The sequence below is a fragment of the Mus musculus genome, chromosome X (assembly GCF_000001635.26).
Source record: "Mus musculus strain C57BL/6J chromosome X, GRCm38.p6 C57BL/6J".
Taxonomy (NCBI): domain Eukaryota; kingdom Metazoa; phylum Chordata; class Mammalia; order Rodentia; family Muridae; genus Mus; species Mus musculus.
Genome location: NC_000086.7, coordinates 101995162 through 102019825, shown reverse-complemented (window position 1 = coordinate 102019825; position 24664 = coordinate 101995162). Strand labels below are relative to the sequence as shown.

The following is a 24664-nucleotide window of genomic DNA, read 5'->3' as shown; positions in this document are numbered from 1 at the left end:
GTTGTGACGGTCACATTAGCTAACATACACAATGCTCCTGCATCATTTCTCCTCCCAGTCTGTGGCACAACCAAACCCATGACAACATATGTCCCTTCTCTCCTGGCTCTGTTTCCTAGCCCAGCTCCCATCCCAGTCCATACCTCTAGGCTGTCCTAGCCCATGCTCACCAGCTGCCCCACTTAATGAGAGTACCTGAAAGCACGAAAGCCAAGGGCACACTCTAGAAGGTGAGGCAAGGACCTTCTCCAGTTCTGAACAGAGGGGATGGCGGATGATTGAGGATGGAGAAAGGGTCATGTTACTAGAAAGTAGGACTACTCTGGCCTTCCAGGTTGCTGGCTAGGCTAGCAGAGAATAAAGACAAGCCTTAGGTCTCCTGTGGTGTTAGAAGGCAGAGCCTTCAGCAAGTCCCTCCATTAAAAGCTACAAGATGCAAGGTTAAATATAGCCCTTTCCAGTTGTCTAGGACATAGATTTATGAAATGTCAGAGCCGTATTAGAGTGAGAAATAATCTTATCTCTGTTCTGTTTTTAGAGAAAGGAACCAATAGAGAAGAAAAAAAAGAAATGGGGACTTTCAGCAGGGGGTGAGGGGAGGCGGTTGGAGGATTTTGAGCAGCAGGGTCTGGTTTGTTTGAAAAGACACCCTTGGCTGCGGAGTGGGGGGAAGTGATGGAGAGTGGAAGCAGGAGCCCAGTGTGAGGGAGGAAAATGAGGGGGCTGCAACCGAGAGGAGCAGCTGTGGAGGGAGGCAGGGAGGCAACTGCAGGGTTGGGCCAGGCCTACATCCCAGGTGACAGCTGCCCCTCCTTCTGTCTCCTTCCTGCAGAAGAGGGAGGCCAGGCCTGCTTCCCATCAAAGGATCCCCCTCTGACTGGGAGAAGACAATCCCTCCAAGGCTGCTGAGCTTTTGCTCCTCTAGGCTGCCCAATCTGTCTATGCAGAGCCTGTTAGGAAATTCCTCCTTGTCTACAGACCACAATTGTGACATGGGAGACTTTACAGAGACCCCCTAGCTGGTCATTTCACCCTCTGACAACCCCTCAAAGACCTGAAGACCAAATACTACTTTCCTCTGATTCCTTTCCATGCTAGGCTGTAACATGGTCCTCATGTTACTTTTTATAAAAATTGCATCTCTCTGCTTTTCTAATCATTTTAAGAGCTCATAAATACTTTCTGAGCCCACTCCAGCTACAAAGGGCTGACTAGAGCCCCAGAGGCACCCCATGGGCTCACTTGCAGTCTGTCCTGCCAGCTGCCACCAAAAACTGGCAACTTCCCAGATGTTTCAAGACTCGGATCTGCCATGTTACATTCCCCATCCCGACTGGTTCTCCTCGCAGAAGTCAGACAAAGTTCCCAGTGTGACCCAGGACCCTGCACTTATCTTACGACCAGGAGGGTTGGCTTGGGCTTAGTCTAGATAGCACTAGGAAGCACACCATGGAAACGACCAGTCACAAGCACCCTTTTACCTGCCTCTCCCAGTGACCATGCCTTGGAAAAGCAAATCCAGCATTTCAGTGGAAGTCCCAGAGGTAAGGGTAAGTCCTCAAATTGACTGAGATTAAACTGAAAGAATCTACATTAAGTTGACTCAAAGAAGCTAGGACATATGTATACACACACACACACACACACACACACACACACACACACTTCCTCAGTCACTTTTACAATCCCTTAAGTTCCCAAGATATCGGGGTTAGGATGTGATTACATCCACCCTTTTTATATCCAAAACCACCCAATTTCAAAACGGCTTTATAGCATCTCTTCCAAGTCTCCTTCCTACCCCTCCCTGCACACCTCTAGAACTAAGGGGTCTCCCTCCCTTCCCTCTTGGTTCCAAGTTGGTCCCGAGCTCCCCTCCTTTCCCAACAACTTACCTCCCCGGCTCCAGAAGAGGGTAAGAGACTCGCCTCTCTCCATCCTAGTGGTGTGGATACCCACTTCCAGCCAATCCTCACACAGCAGAGAAATGTGTGCCAGGCTCACTCTGGGAGCCCAGACCCCAGGGGCTCCACGTTATTCCAAACCTGTCCCTAGGTTCCTCAGTAGAGCACCCAGGGTCACTTCCTTAGCCAGTTCCCAGCACACTGGCTGTGCCAGTTCGGCCCTATCAATCACATTGCTCAGAGAAGTTCCTGGGCAGTCCAGTCCAGGAAAGGCAATCCTGGATTCAAAATGGGACTTTCACCTTTCTCTTTTCAAACCCCTGGCTCTCCACCTATGACCTCAGTGGTTCTGTTCGCCTCAGTCACAGCTGATGGACAGTGAGGGGAGCTGTCTGTGAGTCAGGTTTATCTTTCTCTAGGTAAGGATCTCGGCTGAAAGGAGGCTGAGTCCCAGCCTCATGGAGGGCTGACCTCCCGCTCAGCGGCTGTCCTGCTGAGAGGGGAAATGAACAGGAACTGGCTGTCTGAGTCAGCTCCCTGGTCTATTGTCACCATGCAGGCCCCTTCCTTCCCAGAGGAGAGACGTGCACAGAGATAGGCCCTGTTTTTTGCAAGTCTTTCAAGCACACACGCTTTCCCTCTTGGCCTGGAACAAGTCTGTAAACTAGCTGGGTGTAACTCAATTCAGTTTCTCCAGCTCTTAGGAAGGACCCTACAATGTAGAGCATACTCACCAAGCACAGGGCTAGATGATAGGTCCCAGGTAATGGGAGGGAAGTGAGTGAACCTCAGCTCCAGACAAGGACTCTCCTAAGGTACTCTGTCAGAGGACAACGGGACTTGGAATCCAGTCCCACTCTCTGTGGCATCAGGAGACTGCTAACCTTCTTCATTGGTTCTACCTCCATCACACATCAGATCACAGATTCTAGCAAGGACTATTTCCCGGGGCACAAAGCATGAAAGAGTCACTGGCTTTAAAGTACTGAAAACACAACTTGTTCAAATTTGTTTCTGTACGCTTAGAAGACAAGGACACAAAAACAAGGCGTGTGGGCCAGGAGCCGATTACAAATAGACTCTTTTGTTCCCCAGTACTAAATAGCTAAATGGCTCTACTGCTGAAATGAGTATGGGCCAGGGATTGGCCTGCACCCCACTAACCATTTTCTAGTCAGAGGAGATGCATGACTGTTTCTTGCCCACAGTGTGGGAGGAGACCCAGCATAAGCTGGGTTCTCATCTGTTTCAGCCAGGGACACTGAGATGGGAATGCAGTTTGAGGGTTGGGGTGGGTGTGTGGAAATCACCTGTATTAAGATTTTCAACTCAGCACAGGAGCAGCAGTTTCTGGGGCTCCTACCTTCAGGGCCAATTTCTATCACATGGTTTTTAAAAAGCCATTGTTAAAAAAAGACTAAGGGACTACATTTAAGAGTAGCATTGGCTGGTGATAGTCACTTCAGCAGCACTGAGGCAAGGAGCTTGGCAAAGGTGGATTTTGTAGCGTAGAGGCCACACTACAGCAGGTTAAAGAAGGAGAGGGAAGAGGATTGGGTGTACCTCTCAGGAAATCTGGCTGTTGCTAGAGAGGAAAAAGCTACAGCCACAGGTAGAGAGGCAGGCCAGACTGCAGATGTGTGTCAGGTACACCTCAAGGTGTTTCTGTGAAGCCTGCTGGTCTACCCTTTCCATACTCCCTGCAGGCTGTGCTTTATATGAGAGCAATAAGACCAAGACTTCTGAAGGGTGGGGCCCCTCAGAAGTTTGAAATCTCCCCAGGTTGAGAACCATCACAGAACATTTTTTCTCCCCCAGATAGTGTCTTATGTAGTCAAAGCTGACTTCAAGTTCATGATCCTTCTAAGTGCTGGGATTACAGGCTGTGTCCCTAAGTCCAGCTAGGGGAATTCTTTTTTTTTTTTTTCCATTTTTTATTAGGTATTTAGCTCATTTACATTTCCCATGCTATACCAAAAGTCCCCCATACCCACCCACCCCCATTCCCCTACCCACCGACTCCCCCTTTTTGGCCCTGGCGTTCCCCTGTACTGGGGCATATAAAGTTTGCGTGTCCAATGGGCCTCTCTTTCCAGTGATGGCCGACTAGGCCATCTTTTGATACATATGCAGCTAGAGTCAAGAGCTCCGGGGTACTGGTTAGTTCATAATGTTGTTCCACCTATAGGGTTGCAGATCCCTTTAGCTCCTTGGGTACTTTCTCTAGCCCCTCCACTGGGAGCCCTGTGATCCATCCATTAGCTGACTGTGATCATCCACTTCTGTGTTTGCTAGGCCCTGGCATAGTCTCACAAGAGACAGCTACATCTGGGTCCTTTCAATAAAATCTTGCTAGTGTATGCAATGGTGTCAGCGTTTGGATGCTGATTATGGGGTGGTGGGGAATTCTTGAGAGATGCTGAAATCCAATGCTAATGTGTAGCCATTCCAGAGGGCAAAGCTGGGGTGAGCGTCTTACTTCCCTCACATGGGCAGATTTTTATAGAAGCAAAGACTTAAGGACAGACTTGGAAGCCCTGGCACCCAGGCCCACATTCTCAGCTTCTTCCTTTACTGTCTGTAGGCCTCTGTAGATGTTACACAAAGCACATTTGCAAATCTATAGATTCCCCCTTTCAAGATAATAAAAGCACACATACTATACGGGCATTGTGTGAACTGAGCTAATATCTGCAAAATACTGTCTGGCTCAGTACAGACCCTTCCAGTGCTTGCCTATGTTTCCCAACGCTCTTCCTAGGGACATATCTCATCTACACTCTAGACCTCTACACAAGGTTCAGGGAAGCATTTTAAAGTGCTGTTGGCCTCACTCTTGGCTCCCATTGCCTGTGACCTCTGACCTGCCTTGCACAAGCCTTAGTTTATCATCTTCCTCCCCTGCCACAGTGGTTTCTCACTCCAGGTGGCCCTCCTGGGATGCAGCTGACTGCTGTTGCTGTGACACGAGAGAGTCACCATCCCCTGTAGCCAGAGAGATATTGTTGAACACTTGAAGAAGCTAAGGACTAAAATCCCGGTCAATATTTACATTTTGCCCCCACTCCACCTCTGCTTAGAATTTGACTGGTGTTAGGATAAACTGTTGTCCCTTGGCTAGGAAAATGGAAATGGTGTGTGCAAGTTTCTGTAACACAGACTTTGTCTTGGGGGTTGGAATCCTGATAATGGTGGGAATGAAGCCACCTTCATCATCCCCAGATCCAGTAATGTGACTTTAGGTTCTGTGGATTACAATTATTCTTTGGGTTGGCACCCCAACAGATCTCAACTTTTGAACCTTTGTGCCTTGCCCTGGTCACAGTCCCTGTCTCCCAGGTCAGGCCCTGATGTCTCTAGAGAAGAGGTGAAAACTAACGTCAAACCCAAAGTCAAGAGTCTGGCATGGGGGAGGGTGGGAGCAGCAGTGTACAGCCATGAGGTGAGAACACAGGCATAGGGGAAAAATGGCTGCAGAGCCAGAAATCCCTGAGCCAGAACTCAGAAGCAGGAACAGGTTCTCCAACACCCAAGTGTCTTCAGCAAGAATGATGGCAACTCAGACATCATTCCTTGCTCACTCGCACAAAGTCAAAGCACTGTGAAGGATGCTGGATGGTGGTCATCTCTCCCTCCCAGTGTGGCCAAGGTGACAGCACATCCTCTCTGAGACAAGCTTTAAGAGCTGTCAATAGCACGGCTCACCCCTGTCCTAACCCTATAAGGAATTTCCAGAAATGGCCCTGTGACATCCTCCCTAATATCAGGAACAGGACTCTATGTAACAGGGAGCAAAATATGCCTAGGACCCCACATTCCACCATCTGTGTTCATGGAGAATTGGGCAGGAGACTAACTTCTGAAATAAGAAATCTGCTGTTGAGAGAAACGAAGGCTGCATGTGAAGCACAAGTACTCGATAGGGTCACAGATGGCACTTAGAAAGCTGAAGCAGCCCAAATCATTTGGAGATACTGCCTGAGGGTGACAAAGAGCTGACCTATCAGCATGCAAGAGCTCCCACCAGGGAACATCTTATCATCTCAAGTATCATCTTTTCAGTGTGAGAGCCCTGTCTAGTTTCTCCCGTGTGGACACATTATGGTTACACGCCATGGCTATGAGGCCCAAGGTATCCGTAACAGTTCAGCTGCTCCCAGAGGTCAAAAGGACAACTCCCATGATGCAGGGGCAGCAGCAGTAAGAGAGTAGCTGAACTGTTGCCCATTTTAACATCTGTAGCTGAGTGACCTTGGCAATGTCACCTCGGTTCTGTGAGTCTTTAAAAATGAAAGGTTTATGGAAGATGAATAGGTTTCAGCCATATACCTCATTTTTATTAAAATATCTGGATTTCCCTGTTCTTCAATAAACACAATAAAATGTCTGGGCTCCAACGTAGTAAGAGATAAAATGTCTGTTTTTTCCCCCCCATGGAATACACTTCAATGTTGACATGCAAAAATGTGATGATCATGAGGTGGGCTCAGCGAGGACTGTTCGCCCGGCATGCACAAGCTCTGGCTTCCATCACCAGTGCCAAACACATGTATTTAAAGATACATACTTACACAACAATGTGGATTGCGGCACTGCCCACAACAACTGAGTTATAGGAGGGAAGGAAAATGTGCTATATAGATACAATGGCTGGTGGTTTTTTTTTTCAGTCATAAAGAAGAACACAGTTAGGTAATTTGTAGGGAAAAAATGGTTGAAAGTGGAGGTAATCACATTAAAGCAGGTTAAGCCAGTCTCAGAAAGAGACTTATCCAGTTTTCTCTCATTTGTGCTTCCTACATTTTTTACAGTCACATGAAATCCATGTACATCTATACTGAATGGATGCAGAAGTGAAGTTGTCTAGGGAAGGAGGAGACAAACTCGAGGGGGTATAGGGAAATAAAAAGAAGGGCAGGTGTGGGGTATGTGCTCAGCATATAATGTTCACCTGTACAACATTTTAAAATAAATAAATAAGAGAGTCATGGTCATATACTCACTCTGTGCCTCTCCAAGACTCCCTTAGAGTACTCAGAAAACCCCTGAGAACCTTTCTACTCTGGGAGTCTTAAACACACAGTGCTTGCTACACCACAGCTGCTTTTGATGCAGCACCCAGTCTCATTCTTACCACTATCCTATAAGGGATGCACTGGCCAGGGAGGCCATGAAAACTCTGAGGACATAGTCACCTGCCTAGAGACACACGATCCTGAACTGATCAAGCCTGGCTCAGGATGCAATCGACTGAGGAAGTCTTCAATTCATTATGCCCTTCAGCAATAATTCTAAACTTCTCTCCATAGATTTTAAACATTTCCGGAAAGGAAGAAAAAAACCCCACCGTAACATATTCCAGATTCCTTTCCCCTCAAGACTAAAGCTTCACTTACTCAGTCAAACTTCAGTAATGCTCACAGTGACCACAGGAGACAAAGAGCCCACCATCTGAAACCACTAGCAGCATTGGGCCCAGAATAGCTTCAGGGTCAATAAAGAGGCACAGTGGGAAACAGTAGCCGTATTAGTCTGGTTTTGGTACCAAAGTGCAGATACTGATTTTTAAAAAAAAGACAGTTTATTTAACTTACAGTCTCATCTGTTAGGCCTTGGGGGAGGGCTTCTTTAGCAACATCACAGCATGGCCGAAGGCCTCATGAGAGAGAAGGTTAGACCATGTGGTGAGACAGGAAGTCTGAAAGATGTGAAGGTCAGACTTGATCTTATAACAGTTTGCTCTCGTGGGATCTAATTGGGGGGATCGCAAGAGAACTATGGTAGTCTCCTGTAATGGCACATTCCCAGGGACCTATAAATATCTTCCTCCAGGTCTCGCTTCTATTACCTCAGCATGGCCACACTGAGGCCCAGGTTTCCAGCACACACATCTTCAGGCCACACATTTAAAACATATCCAACATAAAAGTACCATTTTCTTTCTTTCTTTCTTTCTTTCTTTCTTTCTTTCTTTCTTTCTTTCTTTCTTTCTTTCTTCCTTCCTTCCTTCCTTCCTTCCTTCCTTCCTTCCTTCCTTCCTCCCTTTCTTTCTTTTTCTCTCTTTCTATATAGATATAGAAAAGAATATATGTATATATATATATATATATATATATATCACATACATACATGGTAAGGCTGTATCAGAGGTTCTTCATCTTCCTAATGCTGTGACCCTTTAATACAGTTTCACTATTTTTGTTGCTACTTCGTAGTTGTAATTTTGCTACTGTTCTGAATCATTATGTAAATATCTGCTATTCAGGAGATCTCTGATATTTGACTCATGTGTAAGGGTCATTTGAAACCCAAAGGAATCAAGACCTATAGAATGAGAAACACTGCTTTACACTGTTCAGTATTTGATACTTTACAAGACCACATCCCTGTAAGGTGGGTGTTTGTTTGTTTTGGTTTTTGTTCTTTTGATACAGGGTTTCTCTGTGTTGCCTTAGCTGTCTTGGAACTTGCTTTATAGACCAGGTTGGCTTCGAACTCACAGAGATCTGCTTGCCTGCCTCTGCCTCCCAAGTGATGGGATTAAAGGTGCTCGCTTGGTTGTGTTATTCTTATCTTTACATTATCAGTAAAGAAACTAAGACTATGAGGGCTGAGATAAACGACTTCCTTCAAAGATGCAACATAAGGACCTGGGCTTCCATTCAAACCTGGGCTCTCTTTACTAATTCCGCCGCACTCCCTGTCCCATCTCAAAAGACACCCAAGTTTGTATGACGTCTTTTAGTTGCTTATGCTGGCTCAGGAAAATATGATTTGGTCTGTCCTTGTGACTTGCCAGTGTGATTGCTCTGTGTGTTACTGGTTTGTATTATTCCTTGCACAAATCATGTAATAGTACTAATGGAAATCTAAGTTAAAGAAAGATTCACGCCGGGCATGGTGGCGCACACCTTTAATCCCAGCACTTGGGAGGCAGAGGCAAGCGGATTTCTGAGTTAGAGGCCAGCCTGGTCTACAAAGTGAGTTCCAGGACAGCCAGAGCTACACAGAGAAACCCTGTCTCAAAAAAAACAAAAAACAAAAAATCACACACCCTGCATCACACATCAGTCAAGTTTGCATTTCTTTGCCATTCTGTTCCCACTCTTGACCACATGCAGAGATGGTTTTGTATTTTTATGTTCCATAGTTTTAACTTTTTATTCTTGAGGTTATAATTATAACATTTCTCCCTTTCCCCCTATGCTTTATTTTTTTCAAAAAATAGCATTGTTCATGCTGCTCAATAGTTTTTTTAATCAGTTCTCACTGAACTACCATATTTTAGTGAGGTTGGATACACTAAATTTAGTAATTTTTCCTATAATTTGACATTATGATGGCCACCATGCTTTTTTGTTAGTTTTTTTTTTTAAACCATTTTCTTTAGCTTCCTTCTACTTTTGGTCCAGGAAATGTGGGTGTCCTAGTTTGATTATGCCATGTCCTTGGTAGGCTTATGAGTTTTGTTCTGTCTATAGCTGGTAGTGATTTTAGTAAAGTGGTAGGAACTTTAGGAGGAGGCTTACTGGGGTCAGGGAGGACGCTTCTACTTGGTCCCAGTCCCTTCTTCGTGCTCTTCATCCTGGCTCCCATGGGTGGAGAACTGCTCCCTACATGTTTCTGTCACCACATTCTGACATGAGAGCATACATTAGGCCCTCTGAAACGGTGAAGTTTTTTCCCCTTTTATAAGAACTCTTCCGTTGGGTATTTTGGTCACAGATATGTAAAAGTAAGTAATACAAAGTTTGTACCATGATGGGCCCGGACCTCTAGGACCTACACCTCTGCTGTAAGGTTCTCTGCAGTTATAGGAGGCAAGAAATGCTCAGAAATATTTTTGTTCACTGGCTTAGACTTTTAACTCATTCCACGCATTAAGTGAAATCATTCCCTGGAATCATTAAGCCTGGTTGGGAAATATGTCTTTAGGAAGAAGGCCCCCAGAGGAGGTGTAATTTGACTTCCTCCTAAGTATCTGTCATTTAGCTTCCATCTTAATGATAGCAAGGACGCTATATAATTCAATAAACTTGGGAATACGAAAGGGCCAGGTCAACTATACAAATGTGATGAAAATGTAATCAAATGATCCCCTCATATGGTGCATTCATTTTCAACCTGAAACGTGGGTCACCTTGCTCACAGCATCACACCTGTCGAGAGGGGATGCTGGAAGCCAATTTGATAACCGCTATCTCTGGACCTGAAGCCTCTCTAAACAACTGATTTAGGCTTATATCCAAGATGCTCACTTTCGTGATAGCTCAGGCACCCCTGCTCTAGCTTCTGGACTCAACACAGAGCCTCATGAGTTCAATTATTCCAACAATAAAAACATGCTATCAAACAGACATATGGTGGGACTTCTACCAAGCTGGGCATTGCAGTCTTTGTTGCTATAGAGATTTGCTCATCCTACCAGAACAGAGCCATGGTCTCCTCCTTCCACAGCACCCAGTCTCCAGGGTTACTAACTCCTGCCACAGCAAAGATGCTGAGAAGCACATGACATGCCATAATAGGTTCAAGCTTCAAAGGCACACAGACTTGAGCTCAAGTTTTTCTTCTACATCGTCCTTGTTATCAGCGTGTGGAGCAGCCCTCCTTCTGGTTCTCACTTCCTAATCTGTAACATGGCATCAATAATCCATCTCTGGCGGTGGTTCGCTGGGTTAAGTAGTGGATGTAGAGGGTTAGTATGTAATAGGTGTACGGCAATTGCAAGGTCCCTCTCCCTTCTCTGCAAGGCACTACACGGAAAGCTATGCATATGCTATGTAGCAACAGGGCCATAAGTACATATTAACTACCACACCACATACACAATAACATTTGCTCAAGAAATGACAGGCTTGAAAGCTGGTGAGAAAATCATTTCCAGAATGTGAAGTTGGCAGACAAGGTTTCTCCCCTCAAAGCAGCCTCCCATGTTCTAAGTAAGGTCCTGCTAGGCTTCTGCATGCTGCTGCTGTCTCATCCCACCCTAATTCTCCTACCAGGCAGCTGCTTGTCCCTATCCAGTTGTACCAACTGCTGAGCTTAGTGGCTGTTCCTGGTGCTCTCTCAAACACGCAGGGCCCATTTCTTCCTTCAGCTTGGGAGCCTTCCCCGCTCTGCAATCATTACTCTCCCCCCCCCGTTTTGAAAAGCAACTTCAAATTTGAAAAGGCTTTCCACACTAGCTTCGTACAGTGCATTCTCACAATGTCCTGTAAGTGCTTCTAAGAGTCCCCTCTAAGGATCTCAGACTGTTTACAACCAAAAGATACAAGTAACAAAAGCAACTGACTTGAAGGTTTGTGGACAAGAAAGCCAGGAGACCCAATCATGGGCTCTCTCATCCTCCCACATGTGCAGTCTTTGAAATCCATTTCAGCATGCAATGCCAATTACGGCACCAGGAGTGGACCTCAAGGGTACAGCCACTTGCCTAGTATGCAAAAGATCCTGTGTTCAACCCCTAGCAACTCCAGTGCCAAATTGTAGTGGCATACACCTCTCATCTCAGCACTGGGGAGGCTGAAGCAGGAAGAGAAGGAGGCCATAACCAGTCTTGGTTGCAAAATGAATTCGAAGTCAGCATGAACTACAAAGTAAAACTCCATTTCAAAAATAAAGACTACAAAAGCAGCAGTGTCTGCACTGGCAAGATGCTGCAGGCCAGATCAAATGTACAGAAAGAGTGAGGAAGGAAGGAGACTAGATGAGGAACTTTCCAGAGAAGAGATGACACTGGATGAGGGCTTTGAAGGACAAAGAGGAAGTTGCCAGAACGTGACAGAGGATGGAAGATATGCCCCAGGCAGAGGAAAACACATTTAGCAAATTGCAGAAGTGGTGAATGGGTGATTTTGGAAAAGAAGGCGCCATTCAATGTGACTGTATTATCAAGTTTAAGTTGAGAAGTCACAGCAGATGAGGTTGGTGAAGCAGGCAGGGCCCACTAATGGAGATCACTAGAGGAACATACACTTTATCCCAGAAACCCTCTCCCCACCCCCTGCACAGAGCTCAAGAACTGTTTTTCCAGTTTCTCAACTTTTGCCTTTTTCATGCAGCAAGTATACTGTTAATCATTTTATCCAGAGTCTCACTTTAAAGGCACTTAACCTTACCCTAACAAAAACTATGAGAAACTATGGGTTAGATACACTGTATAGACTTTTCTAATAGGCATTAAAATACACACAGAACCAAAAGGTAAGATGTTTTCTCTCCACCTTCTACAAGAATCCTAGGGCCACTTGGGATCTCCCTCCACAGCAGGGAGACAGTCTTGATACTACCACCCCAAGTCAGCAAAGTTTGGACTCAAAGCAAGAAAGTATGAACACTGTGAACAAAGCAGTATGAACAAAACAGGGAAGAACACTATGGTGGCTGGTAGGTGAGCTAGAAAGAAGGTCAGAGGCAGAGGCCAGGAATCAGTTCTAGAACAGGCAAGGGTAGAGACTGGCATCGGACAAGAGGAGCAGGGGCTATGAGTCAGAGCAAGCCTCAGTAACAAATAACTGTTGGGTAAAGGGTTGGGTGGATGCCCAGGTAAAAATTATGTGAGATCAAGGAGAGAGTGGAATGGAGGCCCACTCCTAGGTTCTTAGTTTGGGTTCCTAGATGGAAGGGAGAAAGAAGAGCAGTAGGTAAAGGATGGAGCAAGCTGTGCTCCACTGGGTGTGGAGTACTTCATGGGACATTAGGTTGGAGCTAGAGCAGAGGTTTATGTTTAGTCTTGGCAGCAGACAGAGGTGCAGAGGTCAACTGGACAGAGGGGGTTTCCCCAGGGTAGCCCAGACAGATAGGAGAGAGGAGAGGCAGGGCTAAGACAGAATCCTGAGGATGGGACATTTGCCTTTAGTGATGAGAGAAAGAAGGAAGGCTTTCTCCCCTGGAAAAAAAATCTTTCCTGGTCACTGAAGGACTTCCCATAGGCACGGTCTCGGCTTTTCTCTGAGAGCACAGTTGGTTGCTTGTTTCTTTCTCTCTCTTTGACCAGCCTGTGAGGCTGTATACTATGAGGGATGGGTAATGGAACACTAACTCTTTTGGCCTGCCCAGTGGGAGTGAGTTTTTCCTGGAAGCTTCTGGGGCTGAGGAGAGAGAGAGAGTAGGCAGGCATGGTGCTAGGTTAAGAGGTGGAAGGTGTTAGGGAGGGAGAAGTGGTCATGAGACAGCCTCCTCATGCTGTCAGAGGACTCTCTAATGGCCACTCTCTCCAGGACGCATCGGGTTGGGGCAAGCATTGGAAACAGGTAACAACTGCTAAGAAATAAAACAACTGCCACTAACTGCCCACATTTCCAACAGTAGCAAGTGAGAAGCTTTCCTCCAGGGCCTGAACAAAGCTGTGCAAAGCATCTTTGTGTTATGCCAGCAGGTCCTGAGCCTCCTTCTTTCTCCATGGCAGAGAGGGAGATGCTAGGCAGAGGTGGCTGAACCATTTATCTACTAATAGTAGCCTTAACACAGTGTGTTCTCAGAAACTCAGAAACAAAGAAACTCCAGTACACAGAATCTTGCCTTGCCTTAGTCCACCAAAGGAGCCAGTTCTGCATACCCTGAAGTCCAAAGCAATATTCCCCCTAACAGGTCCCAGGAGTAGGGTTCATCAGCACATCCCTGGTGGCCTTCTTGTAGCTGTTCCCCGAAAACATGCTGTGAGATCCCCCTCTTCTAGAGCTGCTACTATGGCTAGCCTTGAACAACTACCCTTAAATGCATGGCATCCTGTGTCTGAACATGGCATGCTTTCAGGAGGGCACTGACCCATCTGCTGCTTTCCACAATAAACTTGACTTCCACTTGGCACAATCTCCTCTTTCCTTCCCATTGACCTGGATAGTGGAATGAAAGCTCCCCAAATGGGCACAGAGGGAATTCTGGGCTCCCCTGGGACTCTGTGTGAGGGGAAAGAAAAATGGGGTGCTGCCAAGAGAGGAGGGTTGCAGATGCAGCTCACTGGTAGTGCACTTTCCTGGAATGTCTGAGGCCTAGGTTTCCAAAAGGGGGAAGGGAATAAAAGTTAAGTTGGTGTGAATAGGACAAGAGTGGCTGTTTCCTTGCACAGTGCTCTTGCAGTGCCTTACAAAGGCAAGCTACCAAAAGTTGTCTCCAGACCCTAATCTCCACACTGTGAGCGGTTAGGAAGAAGTTGTTGGGGGAAAACTACGCCAGCACCCTTGAGTCCACCTCTGGAGGGGCACGGAGGGCAAGCAAGAGCACATTGAAAGTAGGAGGACAACAGACTCTGAGCTGTCCATGCAGCCAGAGGAGCTCAGGCAGGGCTGGGGCGGGGAGGTGGGGGGCAGGGCATTACACAGCAAGAAACAGCTTCATCTGGCTTACTCTGAGCAGGCGGCAGCCGAGGTGGAGCCCTGAGAGGTGTAGGTGTACACGTGTGGGGCGGGGCTGGGGGCTGGGAGAGCAGGAGGTTTGAATAACAAAGGAGACTCCTGAAGGGTAAGCTGTGCATGGCTTCAGGGAGAAAGCCTTGTGCTAGCAATAAACTTCAGTAGCTGGTGCTCCAGCCACCCTCCAGAGGCTGCACAGAGTTGCTGGCGAAGGAGCCAGCTCCTGCCTGCTCAGGGAGCCCAGACTTATGCAATTCAGCCTGGCACTAGAGCAGGGGAGCTGGGAGTTCACCCGCATCTCCCTCAGGCTTCCTCCCCGCCCCCCTGCCAGCCCCTGCAAGTCACGCCAAGGGTCAGGGGCCCTGTGAGCCAGGGAGGCCCTGGCTGGAGAAGCCCGGGGAAAAGGAGGGAAGGAAAGAGAGTACCTGTTGCTGAATGCATCCTGCTGCTTTGGCTCTTACTCCTCGGTTGCTTGTGGTGAGAGTTGCCCATCATTCTGTTCTGGACTGGCAGCCACCGCGGCCGCCGCGCCGCGCCTCCTCCTCCTCCTCCTCCTCCTCCTCCTCCTCCTCCTCCTTCTCCTCTTCCTCGACCTGTGCTCCTCCCCAGGTGCTTACATCACCTCAGCTTTGCTTCTTACACACATGGCTCTTCCAAATCCCACTTGTGCCCTTGGCACAGTATTGTCCAGATCTGAACCTCTTACTTGGACCAGCGCCTGCTAGGGCGCTCTCTCTCTCTCTCTCTCTCTCTCTCTCTCTCTCTCTCTCTCTCCCTCTCTCTCCTCCCTCCCTCAATCCCTTCCTCCCTCTCTATCCCCTCCCCCTTGCTCAGCTCTCCTGTCAGGTCTAGCAGCCCAGGTTCCAAAAAAGAACCCTAGCAAACCCTGAGTGCAACCCCCACCTCATCTGAGTCTGCACATGGGGCCAGCCCCCGCAACCCCCGGGACCCGACTCGTTTGCCCTTACTGTCCCTGGCTGCCTCTGCTCTCAGAGCTGTCATTCCTGCTGCCGCTTGCTCTCTGGATCTGCAGAAGCTTGCAGGAGCGAGGGGCCAATAACAGAGCCTCATCCATGAGTGTGACAAGGACCAGTGAAGGAATGTGCTACCCAGGAATTCTAAGTGATACAGCTCCCTGTTCCACTGGGAGACGGATCCAGTTCTGTGACAGCTGCCAGTGGGTTCTGGGCTCCAGTCCTAAGAGAAACCTGAAGAAATTTGGGCAGAGCACGAGGCTTCCAGGCTGCAGGCTTGGCGCTAGCACATCCAGACGTCTCTGGAATGCCCAATGTGGCCACCAGGCGTACCTGCTTCCTTGTCAGACACACCTGAAGCCTCACTCCACTTTCCCCTCCCTTGCCTGCTTTGCCTTCCCATGGGAGGGCAGAGATAGCAGCCCAGAGATTCACAGACTGGAACTGGGACCCTCGGCAGCCAATGAGAAGGCTCTTTTCATGTCCCACAGAAAATCCATGCGCGCTCCGCATGCGCGCGCTCTCACACACACATATGCAGCAGACTGTCGCGAGTGCTGCAGCCCTGTGGGATAAGTGACAAGGGGCAGGTGGTGCTGGCTCAGCAGCCTGTTCCAGTCTCAACAGCCTGGCAGTAAGCTCGGGCCATCGGTCCTGGAATCAAGTCTGCTAGAGCCAGAAAGCCCTGAGTGGCTTCACATAGGCGAATAGTAAGACTGTTCAGCGCTGATGTCATCAGACACAGGGACAGGGGGGCCTATCTGTCACAGCCACATAGTGGGTGTGGGTCAGAGCTTTCTGATTTGGAACAAGAGGTCTAAAATGAGACCTATTCGCGCATCCATCCACCGCTCCCCACCCCCACCCCCATCCACCTGTCATTTAGGCACTCTGTCAACTGTTCCCAGGCTCCTCCTAAGCCAGCCCCGTGCTGGTGGTAGGAGCAAGAGGCATAAGTCACCTTCTAGGAGGGGTGACTGACACATCAAAAGACACTACAGAAAAGAATTAACAGCGTTGAAGGAGAATCAGAGAAAACCTGCTTCTGTCTGGAGAGCTGGGGGAGGGGGAGTACTTCCCAGAGTAGATAGACCCCATGTGGACTGGGTCATCAAGTTAGCTAGACACAAAAGGAAAGGGCATACTGGGAACTGTGGGGACTGCAAGCTTCAGGGAGCCAGCTGCTAAGGGTCTCTTCAGTCTTTAACAAATCCACAAACATCCCTCAGACTACTGACCAGCTGTCCCAGCCTAGCAAGGGATAAATTGCAAAAAAACAAAACAAAACAAAACAAAACAACCCAAACAACCAAACAAACACCTTGCAAGATGGTGGGACCCCCTACTTGGGCTTTGCAGCTCACTGTGGAATATGACAAGAAGTCTCCAATGGAACCAACATGAAAGTAAAATAAGGCTTGGAGCAAGTAGCCCCAGAGCAAGTGGGAAGTACCCACAGTGAAGCATCTTGGGGAAATAGATTTATAAATATGGTTTGGTTAAAACATGTCGATCCATGAGCCTGATAGTGAGGGTGCTAAGTGGCCAACTTTAGTTTAGGAGACATTAAGTTCCTGCTCTTCTATCTCTTTATGCTAGCTCTGAAGGATGAGTCTCAGAAGGTTTGAAATTGTAAGACTGGACTAAAGTAAAGCTCAGAGAAACCTAGAAAGACAGCTGTGGTACTGGGAGGTCATCCCAGAGTGTGGGACAGTTTGGAAGCTGAAACAATAAAATTCAGTTGGCTTGTACACATGGGCATCTAGGTTATACCCTCAAGGAGATGAAGAGGCATGGACAAGAAAGAATAGGTTTGGGACATATTCAGAGAGAAGACAGCAAGAAGGGGTGGGGAGTGAATGCATGGTCACAAACTAGATATACCTGTGCACTCATTGCCCTGGTCAAGAGTTGAATATGGGGCAGGAGAGATGGCTCTGTGGTTAAGAGCACTTGCTGCTCTTGCAGAGGATCCAGGTTCAGTTCCCAGCACTCACATTCACAACTGTCTGTCACTCCAGTTCCAGGGGATCTGATGCCTTCTTCTGACCTCCTTGAGTACCAAACATGTGTAGTGCAGTGCATACAATCAGGCAAAACACACATTTTAAAAAATGAACAAATATAGTAAAGTGTTCAGGTTGAACATGACTAGGACTACAGGAGTCCTTCTCAAAGTGACAGTCCCAGCTCTTCAAAGCACAGTTCAAGTTCATCATTCCAGATCTTCCTCACAAAGTATTACTTGAATTCAGTTTACAGCTATGCAAATAGAGTCTAGGAAGGGGAGGCAGCTTGGCCAAGATCTCTATATAACCACCTTGGCTGGAAAGAGGATATTCAAAAGAGACACATGTGTCCATCCCCTTGGCTATCAGATTATTGAAATGATAACCCCAAGAAATTGGAATGCTATAGAGGGGAAAGATGAAGTCCCGGTGTCAGCCAGAGGAAGAACTTGTCTCCTAGGGGGGAAAAAATCACAGCTTTTACAACTAATCAGTCTATCTTGCTGGACAGACAGAAACTAAACCATTGTAAGTCAGTAATGGGTGGGACCATATCTTGATCAGGACTGACTAGTTACTGTGTTGGTTAGTTTGTCTACTTCTCACAAACTAGAGTCCCCTAGAAAGAGAAACTTCACGAGAGGGAAGTCCCTCCATCAGATTTGTCTGTGGACAAGTCTGGAGGGGGCATTTTTATTATTAATGATTGATGTGGGAGAGAGTTCAGTAGACTGGAGGAAGTGCCATGCTTGGGTAGGTGGTCCTGGGCTGGATAAGAAAACAGGCTGAACAAGCCATAAATAGCAAGTCAGTAAGTAGCATTCCTCTAGGGTTCCTGTTTCAGCTCCTCCCCTTCTTAGTGGGATGTGTAAGCCAAATAGACCCTTTCCTCCCTGAGGTTAGGTTTGTCCAGTGTTTTATCACAGCAATAGAAACCTAATTAGGAGAGTTATGCACCCCTCCTGCCTTACATTTATACCTAAGTGTTAGGACCCTGAAGATGGACTTGGATATGTGCAGTAGACCACTGTATTCGTTCCTCTTCCCAGTGAGGTCATACTTAAATCCTTTCCCTATTTTTCACCATTAATCCATATTCTCTCTCTCTCTCTCCCTTTGCCCTACCATCCTCTCCTCCCTCCCTTAAAAAAAATCCACAGGAGCTTCTGTGAAGTGAAAGTTCTCAAGTTAATGAAAGAAAGAGGAGCTGTGTGCCAAGGTTGCAAAGACTATGATAAGAACAAATTTATCTGGAAAACTGTGAAGAAAGAAGAAGTGCACGAAAAAGGAATGAAATTTGTGGGTGGAAGACATGAGCAGAAAACGTGTTCCAACTGTTGCTGGCAGTACGTGCCATCAGAACCACGGAGCCTATAAGAAAACCCCAGCTAGGGATCTAGGAAAGAGAGTGAGACCAAGCCACATTTTCCAAGGAAGGGCTGGTTCCACAGATTGAAGAATAGGTTTGGGCTGAAAACTATGAAAAAATCAGGACCATTTGTCTGCCAATGAAGAAACTGCTGTCACATTTCAAGCTGAGTTCAAGAGACAGGATTCCAACCAAAGCAGGTATTTTTGAGGTGTTAGGGAGCCAGCCTAGGACCTTGTGAATATTATGCAAGTTCTCAAGCATTGTGCTACACCCTCAGCCTCAGAGCAAGCCTTCAGTGGACTCTGGAACAACAAAACCAGTAGAACCTGCCTTTGGTAAGAAGGTAAACAGAATCACTGGGGCAATGAAAGATGAAGAGAAGAACTTCTAGCCACAAACTCTTCCCAAATGCTTTGGTTAAAAACCTTCACCTATGAAATATCCCAGCCATCTCCATCATTTCCCAACACACAACCAATGTCATTGCCATAGTTTTATTCTCTTAATAATTGTGTGTGTGTGAAGGGGTCACTATTCACAGCTGTCCTCCTGTCTCAGCCCTCTTGACAAATTTTCAAGTCATAAATAGTTTGATGCTGTCATCTACATCTATGTATATCACACACATGAGCTTAGTGTTATCTCACATCATCACTACAAAGGTAACCATGGTACAACCGGATATGTTGAGCGGCAGAGAACCTTCAGTCCCAGAACTTTATTATAGTATATTACTGTTCTGTTTTGCTAATGTTTATAGTTATTAGTCTCATACTGTGCCTAATTTATAAATTAAACTGTACTGTAGGCATGTAGGTATTTATGGGGGAAAAAAAGCAGAGTCTCTTCATGGGCCAGTCCTATCAGCAGTTTCAAGATCTTGGAATGCATTCTTGATGCATAAGAGGGAACCATTGTATTGTAAGACTTCTCCGACGTGACATCAGGCATGAGTGCTTGCTAAAACGTGCTCCCCATCTGCTTCTTATTGCTTCCCCTGTAACACCGATTCCCAAGCCCTATAGGCAGTTCCTCAAACTTTAACTATAATGCCACCATGCTTCCAAAGCCCTGTTCCTTACCCACAATCCTCATCTGAGTACTTTTAGCACTAGCTGTGTTAGAACTTCTCCACAAGTTCACGAGGTCTTCCCTTGTGGTAGTCTCTAGGTTTCCTGGAGGGCTGTGTGGAAGTAGATGGACTTGAGGCTGTGCCTTGGAGTGCCTGGCATAGAGTATTCATCAGTGATCTTCTGCCAGTGGGAAGAGACCACCCTGCCAGTAGCTAGTTAAGTATTAGCAGAACCATGGAGCCAGCCTCCCTGCCCTGCAGACCTCCCCTGATCTTCCCTTCGGATCGGTCCTCTGAAAGCTTCACGCACTGATTCTCCTGCCCCACATGTTCAAATCTTCTCACCCCTTCTTTCTTATCAGAAAGGACATCTGGGCTGCATAGAGTGCTGGTGACTCTTCTGACTGGTCCCCTAGTCTGAGGAGAGGGGCTAGGAAGGTCCACTCCTGTGATCACTGTGCAATGTGCTAAGGTGCTGAGGTACATAGGCAGGCAGGCAGACAGACAGACAGACAAGTGGAAAGGAGTTCTAGGAGGGAGTTTCTGGCATAAGCTCAGAATGAGTCAAACCAGGAGCAGCCAAGTCTGGAGAGGAGGGGTCGGAGGTAAAGGCAGGCCCCGCTCTTTGGCTAGTACCTCCTGTCTCCAGCCCCACCATGCTTGATATTCAGATAAACCTGTAAGAGCACTGACTGCTCTTCCAGAGGCCCTGAGTTCAAATACCAGCAACCACATGGTGGCTCACAACCATCTGTAATGGGATCTGATGCCCTCTTCTGGTGTGTCTGAAGACAGCTGCAGTGTACTCATATAAATAAAAAAAATTTTTTTTAAAGAAGCCTCAGATAAACCTGCAGAGGAGAGACAGAGAAATCTGGGGCTTGAAAGCAATGCTGGGGGCTACTTTTCTAAAGTGAAAGTGATTAAGGTCGTCTGCAACCCCATCAGCAGCAAGGATGGTAAAAAAAAAAAAGGACCTGGTAGAGAAATGGGCAGGAGTCAGTGCCACCTCCAGACTCACACCTGGAACCCCAGAGCTAGGACAAGAGCCAGCATGTCACTTTTGGTATGTTCTCATTTCTGTAATGCCCTGGTTTATTGGGCCCAAGAGGAAGATGGAGAAATAAACCAGGGTAAAGAGACTGAACTAAAAAATTGCATGGTTGTGTCATGGACCCAAGTTAGCTAACTCTAAGCCTAGTTTTTGTTTTTGTTTTTGTTTTTGTCACACAGCTGGCCCCACCTGCACATACTTCAGTTTGGTATTGGGTCTTTCAGATCGAAGTTTTATTGGAAACCCTGAATTCCAAGGCGCAGTTCGACTGTGTCCTCCAGCAGTCTACCAGTAGCCTATCCTTGGGCTCATGTGCAAGCTTACTCAGCCCTTTTCTGAGAGATTCTGTCCCAGTGAGCTACAGTCATACTTCTCAACCCTGAAGCAGGGGGGTTGCTTTCAGCCTCAATGAAGGTTTCTCTGTTTCTATTCCTTCCAGAGGAGTGCTTTTCCTTCCATTTTCAACTACACTCAGGAAAAGTCAGTCTTGTTTCTCAAGTCTCAACCCAAACACTTTGAGGGTGTCTTCTTAGAGACTTGTCACCAGAACTGAAGGTACCCCTTTATAGCCATATCTGCTCCACAGGGTTTGGTTCCAGTATAGATGCTGCTGCATCAGATTCAAAGACTTTTTAAAAAAATCTTTTCTACTAGAAACAGACTTCCATTCACACTAATTCCCCCAATAGAATGTCCCACAAAATCTGACACGCACTTTGCAAGTGCATATGAGCTAATAGTACAGAGGGGGATTTTAGAAGTACATGCATGATCTTTGTAAATTTCGTAGTTATACTCGTATGCTAGTATATATAATAGGATCTCATAACAAGAAGAAAAATTGAGTGTGTCAAAAAGTCTAATTTGTTGGATATCTGAGGCAAAATTAAATTAGCTGGTTCAAGGAAAAAATAATGTGTATCTGTAAATTGGGTTAAACTACTCACAAAGGTATTGGAAGGATGATCTGCAATATGCCTAAAGGTAGGAGGGCTCTGCAGTGCTGGTCCTGCTTCTGTTCAGCTTCTCAAGCGAGGGAAACGAGAGTGAGTATAGGATGTATACTTTGTGATCACTAGTCAATGTGTGCACTCGTTGGTGTATATATTCATTGTACATAAAAACGTCTAGAGTTAGTGAAATGGATCAGCAAGTCAAGCTGCTTGCTAGTCGAGCTTGGTATATTAATCACCTTTCTATTGATACGATAAAACACCATGACTAAGGCATCTTATAAAAGGAAGGGTTTATTAGGGCTTTTAGTACCAAAGACATAGGAGGTTATCACTAAGTCAAATATGGTGGCACATGCCTTTGATCCCAGCACTTGGGAGCCAGAAGCAGGCCGATCTCTGTGAATCCAAGGCTAGCTTGATCTATATAGTGAATACCAGCCCAGCCAGAGCTACCTAGTGAGACTCTGTCTCAAGACAAACCAAGATGCTCCCTAGTAGTCTAGTGGTTAGGATTCGGCACTCTCACCACCATGGCTTAGGGTTTGATTTCCGGTCAGGGAAACCTCTCTTCTTGGGCTGGAAAGATGGCTCAGCTGTTAAAGGCTAGGCTCACAACCAAAAATATAAGAAAAAAAACCCCCAAAATACAACAACAACAACAACAACAACAAAAACCAAACAAAAACATCACTATCATGACGGAAAGGCAGCAGCCATAGATGACAACTGGAGCAGAAGCTGGGAGTTCACATCTTGAACCCCAATCACAGAGTGGAAAGGACAAACTAAAAATGCTGTGTGGCTTTATAACCTCAAAGCCCACTTCTATGGTAGAAGGACTGTGCTAACGCCACAAAAGGTTCCTCTAACCTCCACATGCATGCCATGGCATGCATGCCTTCTGCATCTCTCCTCCCACCCCTCACTCTCTCTTAAGAAATTGAAGCACACTTTTTTTTAAAGTGCCTGGCTTCTAGTAGCATTTACTCAGTAGACTTTGAATACTTTGCAACTGAGGCCAAAACAACAAGAAGGGCAGAGACATTATTAACATCCATAGAAAGAGTGGGAAGAAATATAGAATGTGGCTTTGGTGAAGGAAGGAGGTTGTGGAATTGTGGTTTGGAATATTTTGAGTTTGGCTCCTGCCCCAGTAAGAAAGCCAGAGAGTTCTGGAGAACTGGTGCTGTAAGTAGCGGGCCAAGGAGGAGGAGACAAGGAAGGCCCAGGGCACTCATCCCAGTGACTAAGCAGAGAAGAGCACAAAACAGAGAGGTCGCTGGATACCCCATGACTTTGGGCCAGCCTTGGCCTCTCCTAGCCTCATTTAATTTCTGTCTTGGCAGTGAAACCATGGGCTTTCTTGCTCCCAGAGTGTTCTCTCAGCTCAAACATTTGGAGGAGGTGTCCTGGGTACTGGTGGTGATCAACAAGTACAGCACCTACTCTTCTCAAGGCACCATTTTGCTTACAGAGAACACACAAATGGAAGAAACACCAGCCTGTGTTTCTTCAAGGGAGCCCCAGGACCTCAGACTTTCTCCTACCTTACTTGTCTCTGGGGATGATACAACATCAGGCTCTAGAGTCAAAGTTTCCCCAGAGCCTTGCAAAAGGAACTTTCTTAAAAAGGAAACTCACAGGTCTCTGAAGGATAGGACAGGTAGGGTCATTTGTAAAGAAGGCCAACAGATGTGCTAGGAATTGTGGGGGTCTAAACCCACTGCTGCCCCTATCCCCACCCTAATCCCAAGGCATTCAACCTCTAATATTCTGCTTTAGAAATCTGTGCTGGCCCAACCCAGTGTATCTGTAGCATGCTGCCAACAACCTGTTTATTTATTTCCTACCAGCCATGGTCTCCAAGTATTTTTAAGCCTGCGCTCCAAGATATGTATATTTATATATAAACTATATACATGTAATATTGTGCTAATTGGTTTTTGAAATGATAAAACAGAAAAATATGGAAATTAAAATGTGCTAAAATTAGTGTTCATAGAAATTCTAATACTTTCTCCCCAAACTCGAATAGATGAATGTACTCTCTCAGCTTTGAAGGCCACAGGTCTAGCCAAAGAGCCCTCTGTCATATAGCCAGATGATGAAGGTGGCAAAAAGAAGGGTAAACATGCCCACTATGGTGGTGTACATCTTTAATCTCAGTACTCAGGAGGCAAAGGTAGGTGAATTTCTGAGTTCCAGACAAGCCAGGGATACCCAGTGAGACCTAGTGTCAAATAAACTTAAAATGAAGAAAAATAGAAAGAGGAAAAAAGAAAGATGGACGGACATCCTTTGTTCTCTATTGCATTTCAGGCTTTGCTTCCAGTGCTCTGACTGCCTCATTCATTCATTTGTTCATTCATTTAATAAACTACGTGGAGTCCATCACATGGCTGCTTTGTGGGCATTGGGGATAGAGAGATATAGGAGGTAAATGTACCAAATGTGCCAAGCAGCAAAGTAAGATTACCTTGTGAGTATCGTTAGGAAGAACACTAGCAAGGGGATGGGACACCGAATGATTGTAGGAACCAGTATGGATGTGTGGAGGGGGAGAGGGAGGCTTCTCACGCTAAGAACTGAGCACAGGAAGGAACCAGCAAAGTGAATGGAAAGTGCCAAGTCCCTGAGGTGAGAGCCTCAATGTCTTTGAGAAATGGAAAGAAGGTTAGTATGTCAAAGTGGAAGAGATGAGGGGAGAAGGCTGGGTTTCATCTGAGGTGCAGGGAGAAGCCACTAGAGTTTGAAAGCCATGAAGTGACACAGGGTGGTGGAGAACTGAGACTCAGTATTGCTCTCTAGCCTAGGCTGTCCTTGAACTTGACATCTCTCTTTTCTGTAGCACTGAAGATTGGATCCAGGCTCCTGGATCTGCACAAAAGCACTCTTCTACTAGACTATATTCCCAGACCTTTATTTATTTATTTATTTATTTATTTATTTTTATTTATTTATTGTTTTTTC

The 24664-nt window shown here is 46.5% G+C and overlaps 1 protein-coding gene across 12 annotated transcripts in view; it reads right to left on the bottom strand.

Annotated features, from left to right (window-relative positions):
* Nhsl2 (NHS-like 2) overlaps positions 1-24664 on the bottom strand; it is a 242795-nt gene that overhangs the window by 72230 nt on the left and 145901 nt on the right. For 3 of the 12 annotated variants that reach the window (XM_006527724.4, XM_006527727.4, XM_006527718.4), the window contains exon 1: positions 14683-24607. The exons of 6 other annotated variants lie outside the window; for them this stretch is intronic. In XM_006527724.4, the coding sequence (XP_006527787.1) occupies positions 14683-14752 (70 nt within the window). In that variant the 5' untranslated portion in view covers positions 14753-24607. Of the gene's footprint in view, positions 1-1895; positions 7901-14682; positions 24608-24664 lie in introns of those variants that run through there. 3 more of the 12 variants (XM_006527720.4, XM_030251164.1, XM_006527725.4) reach the window with 3 other exon arrangements.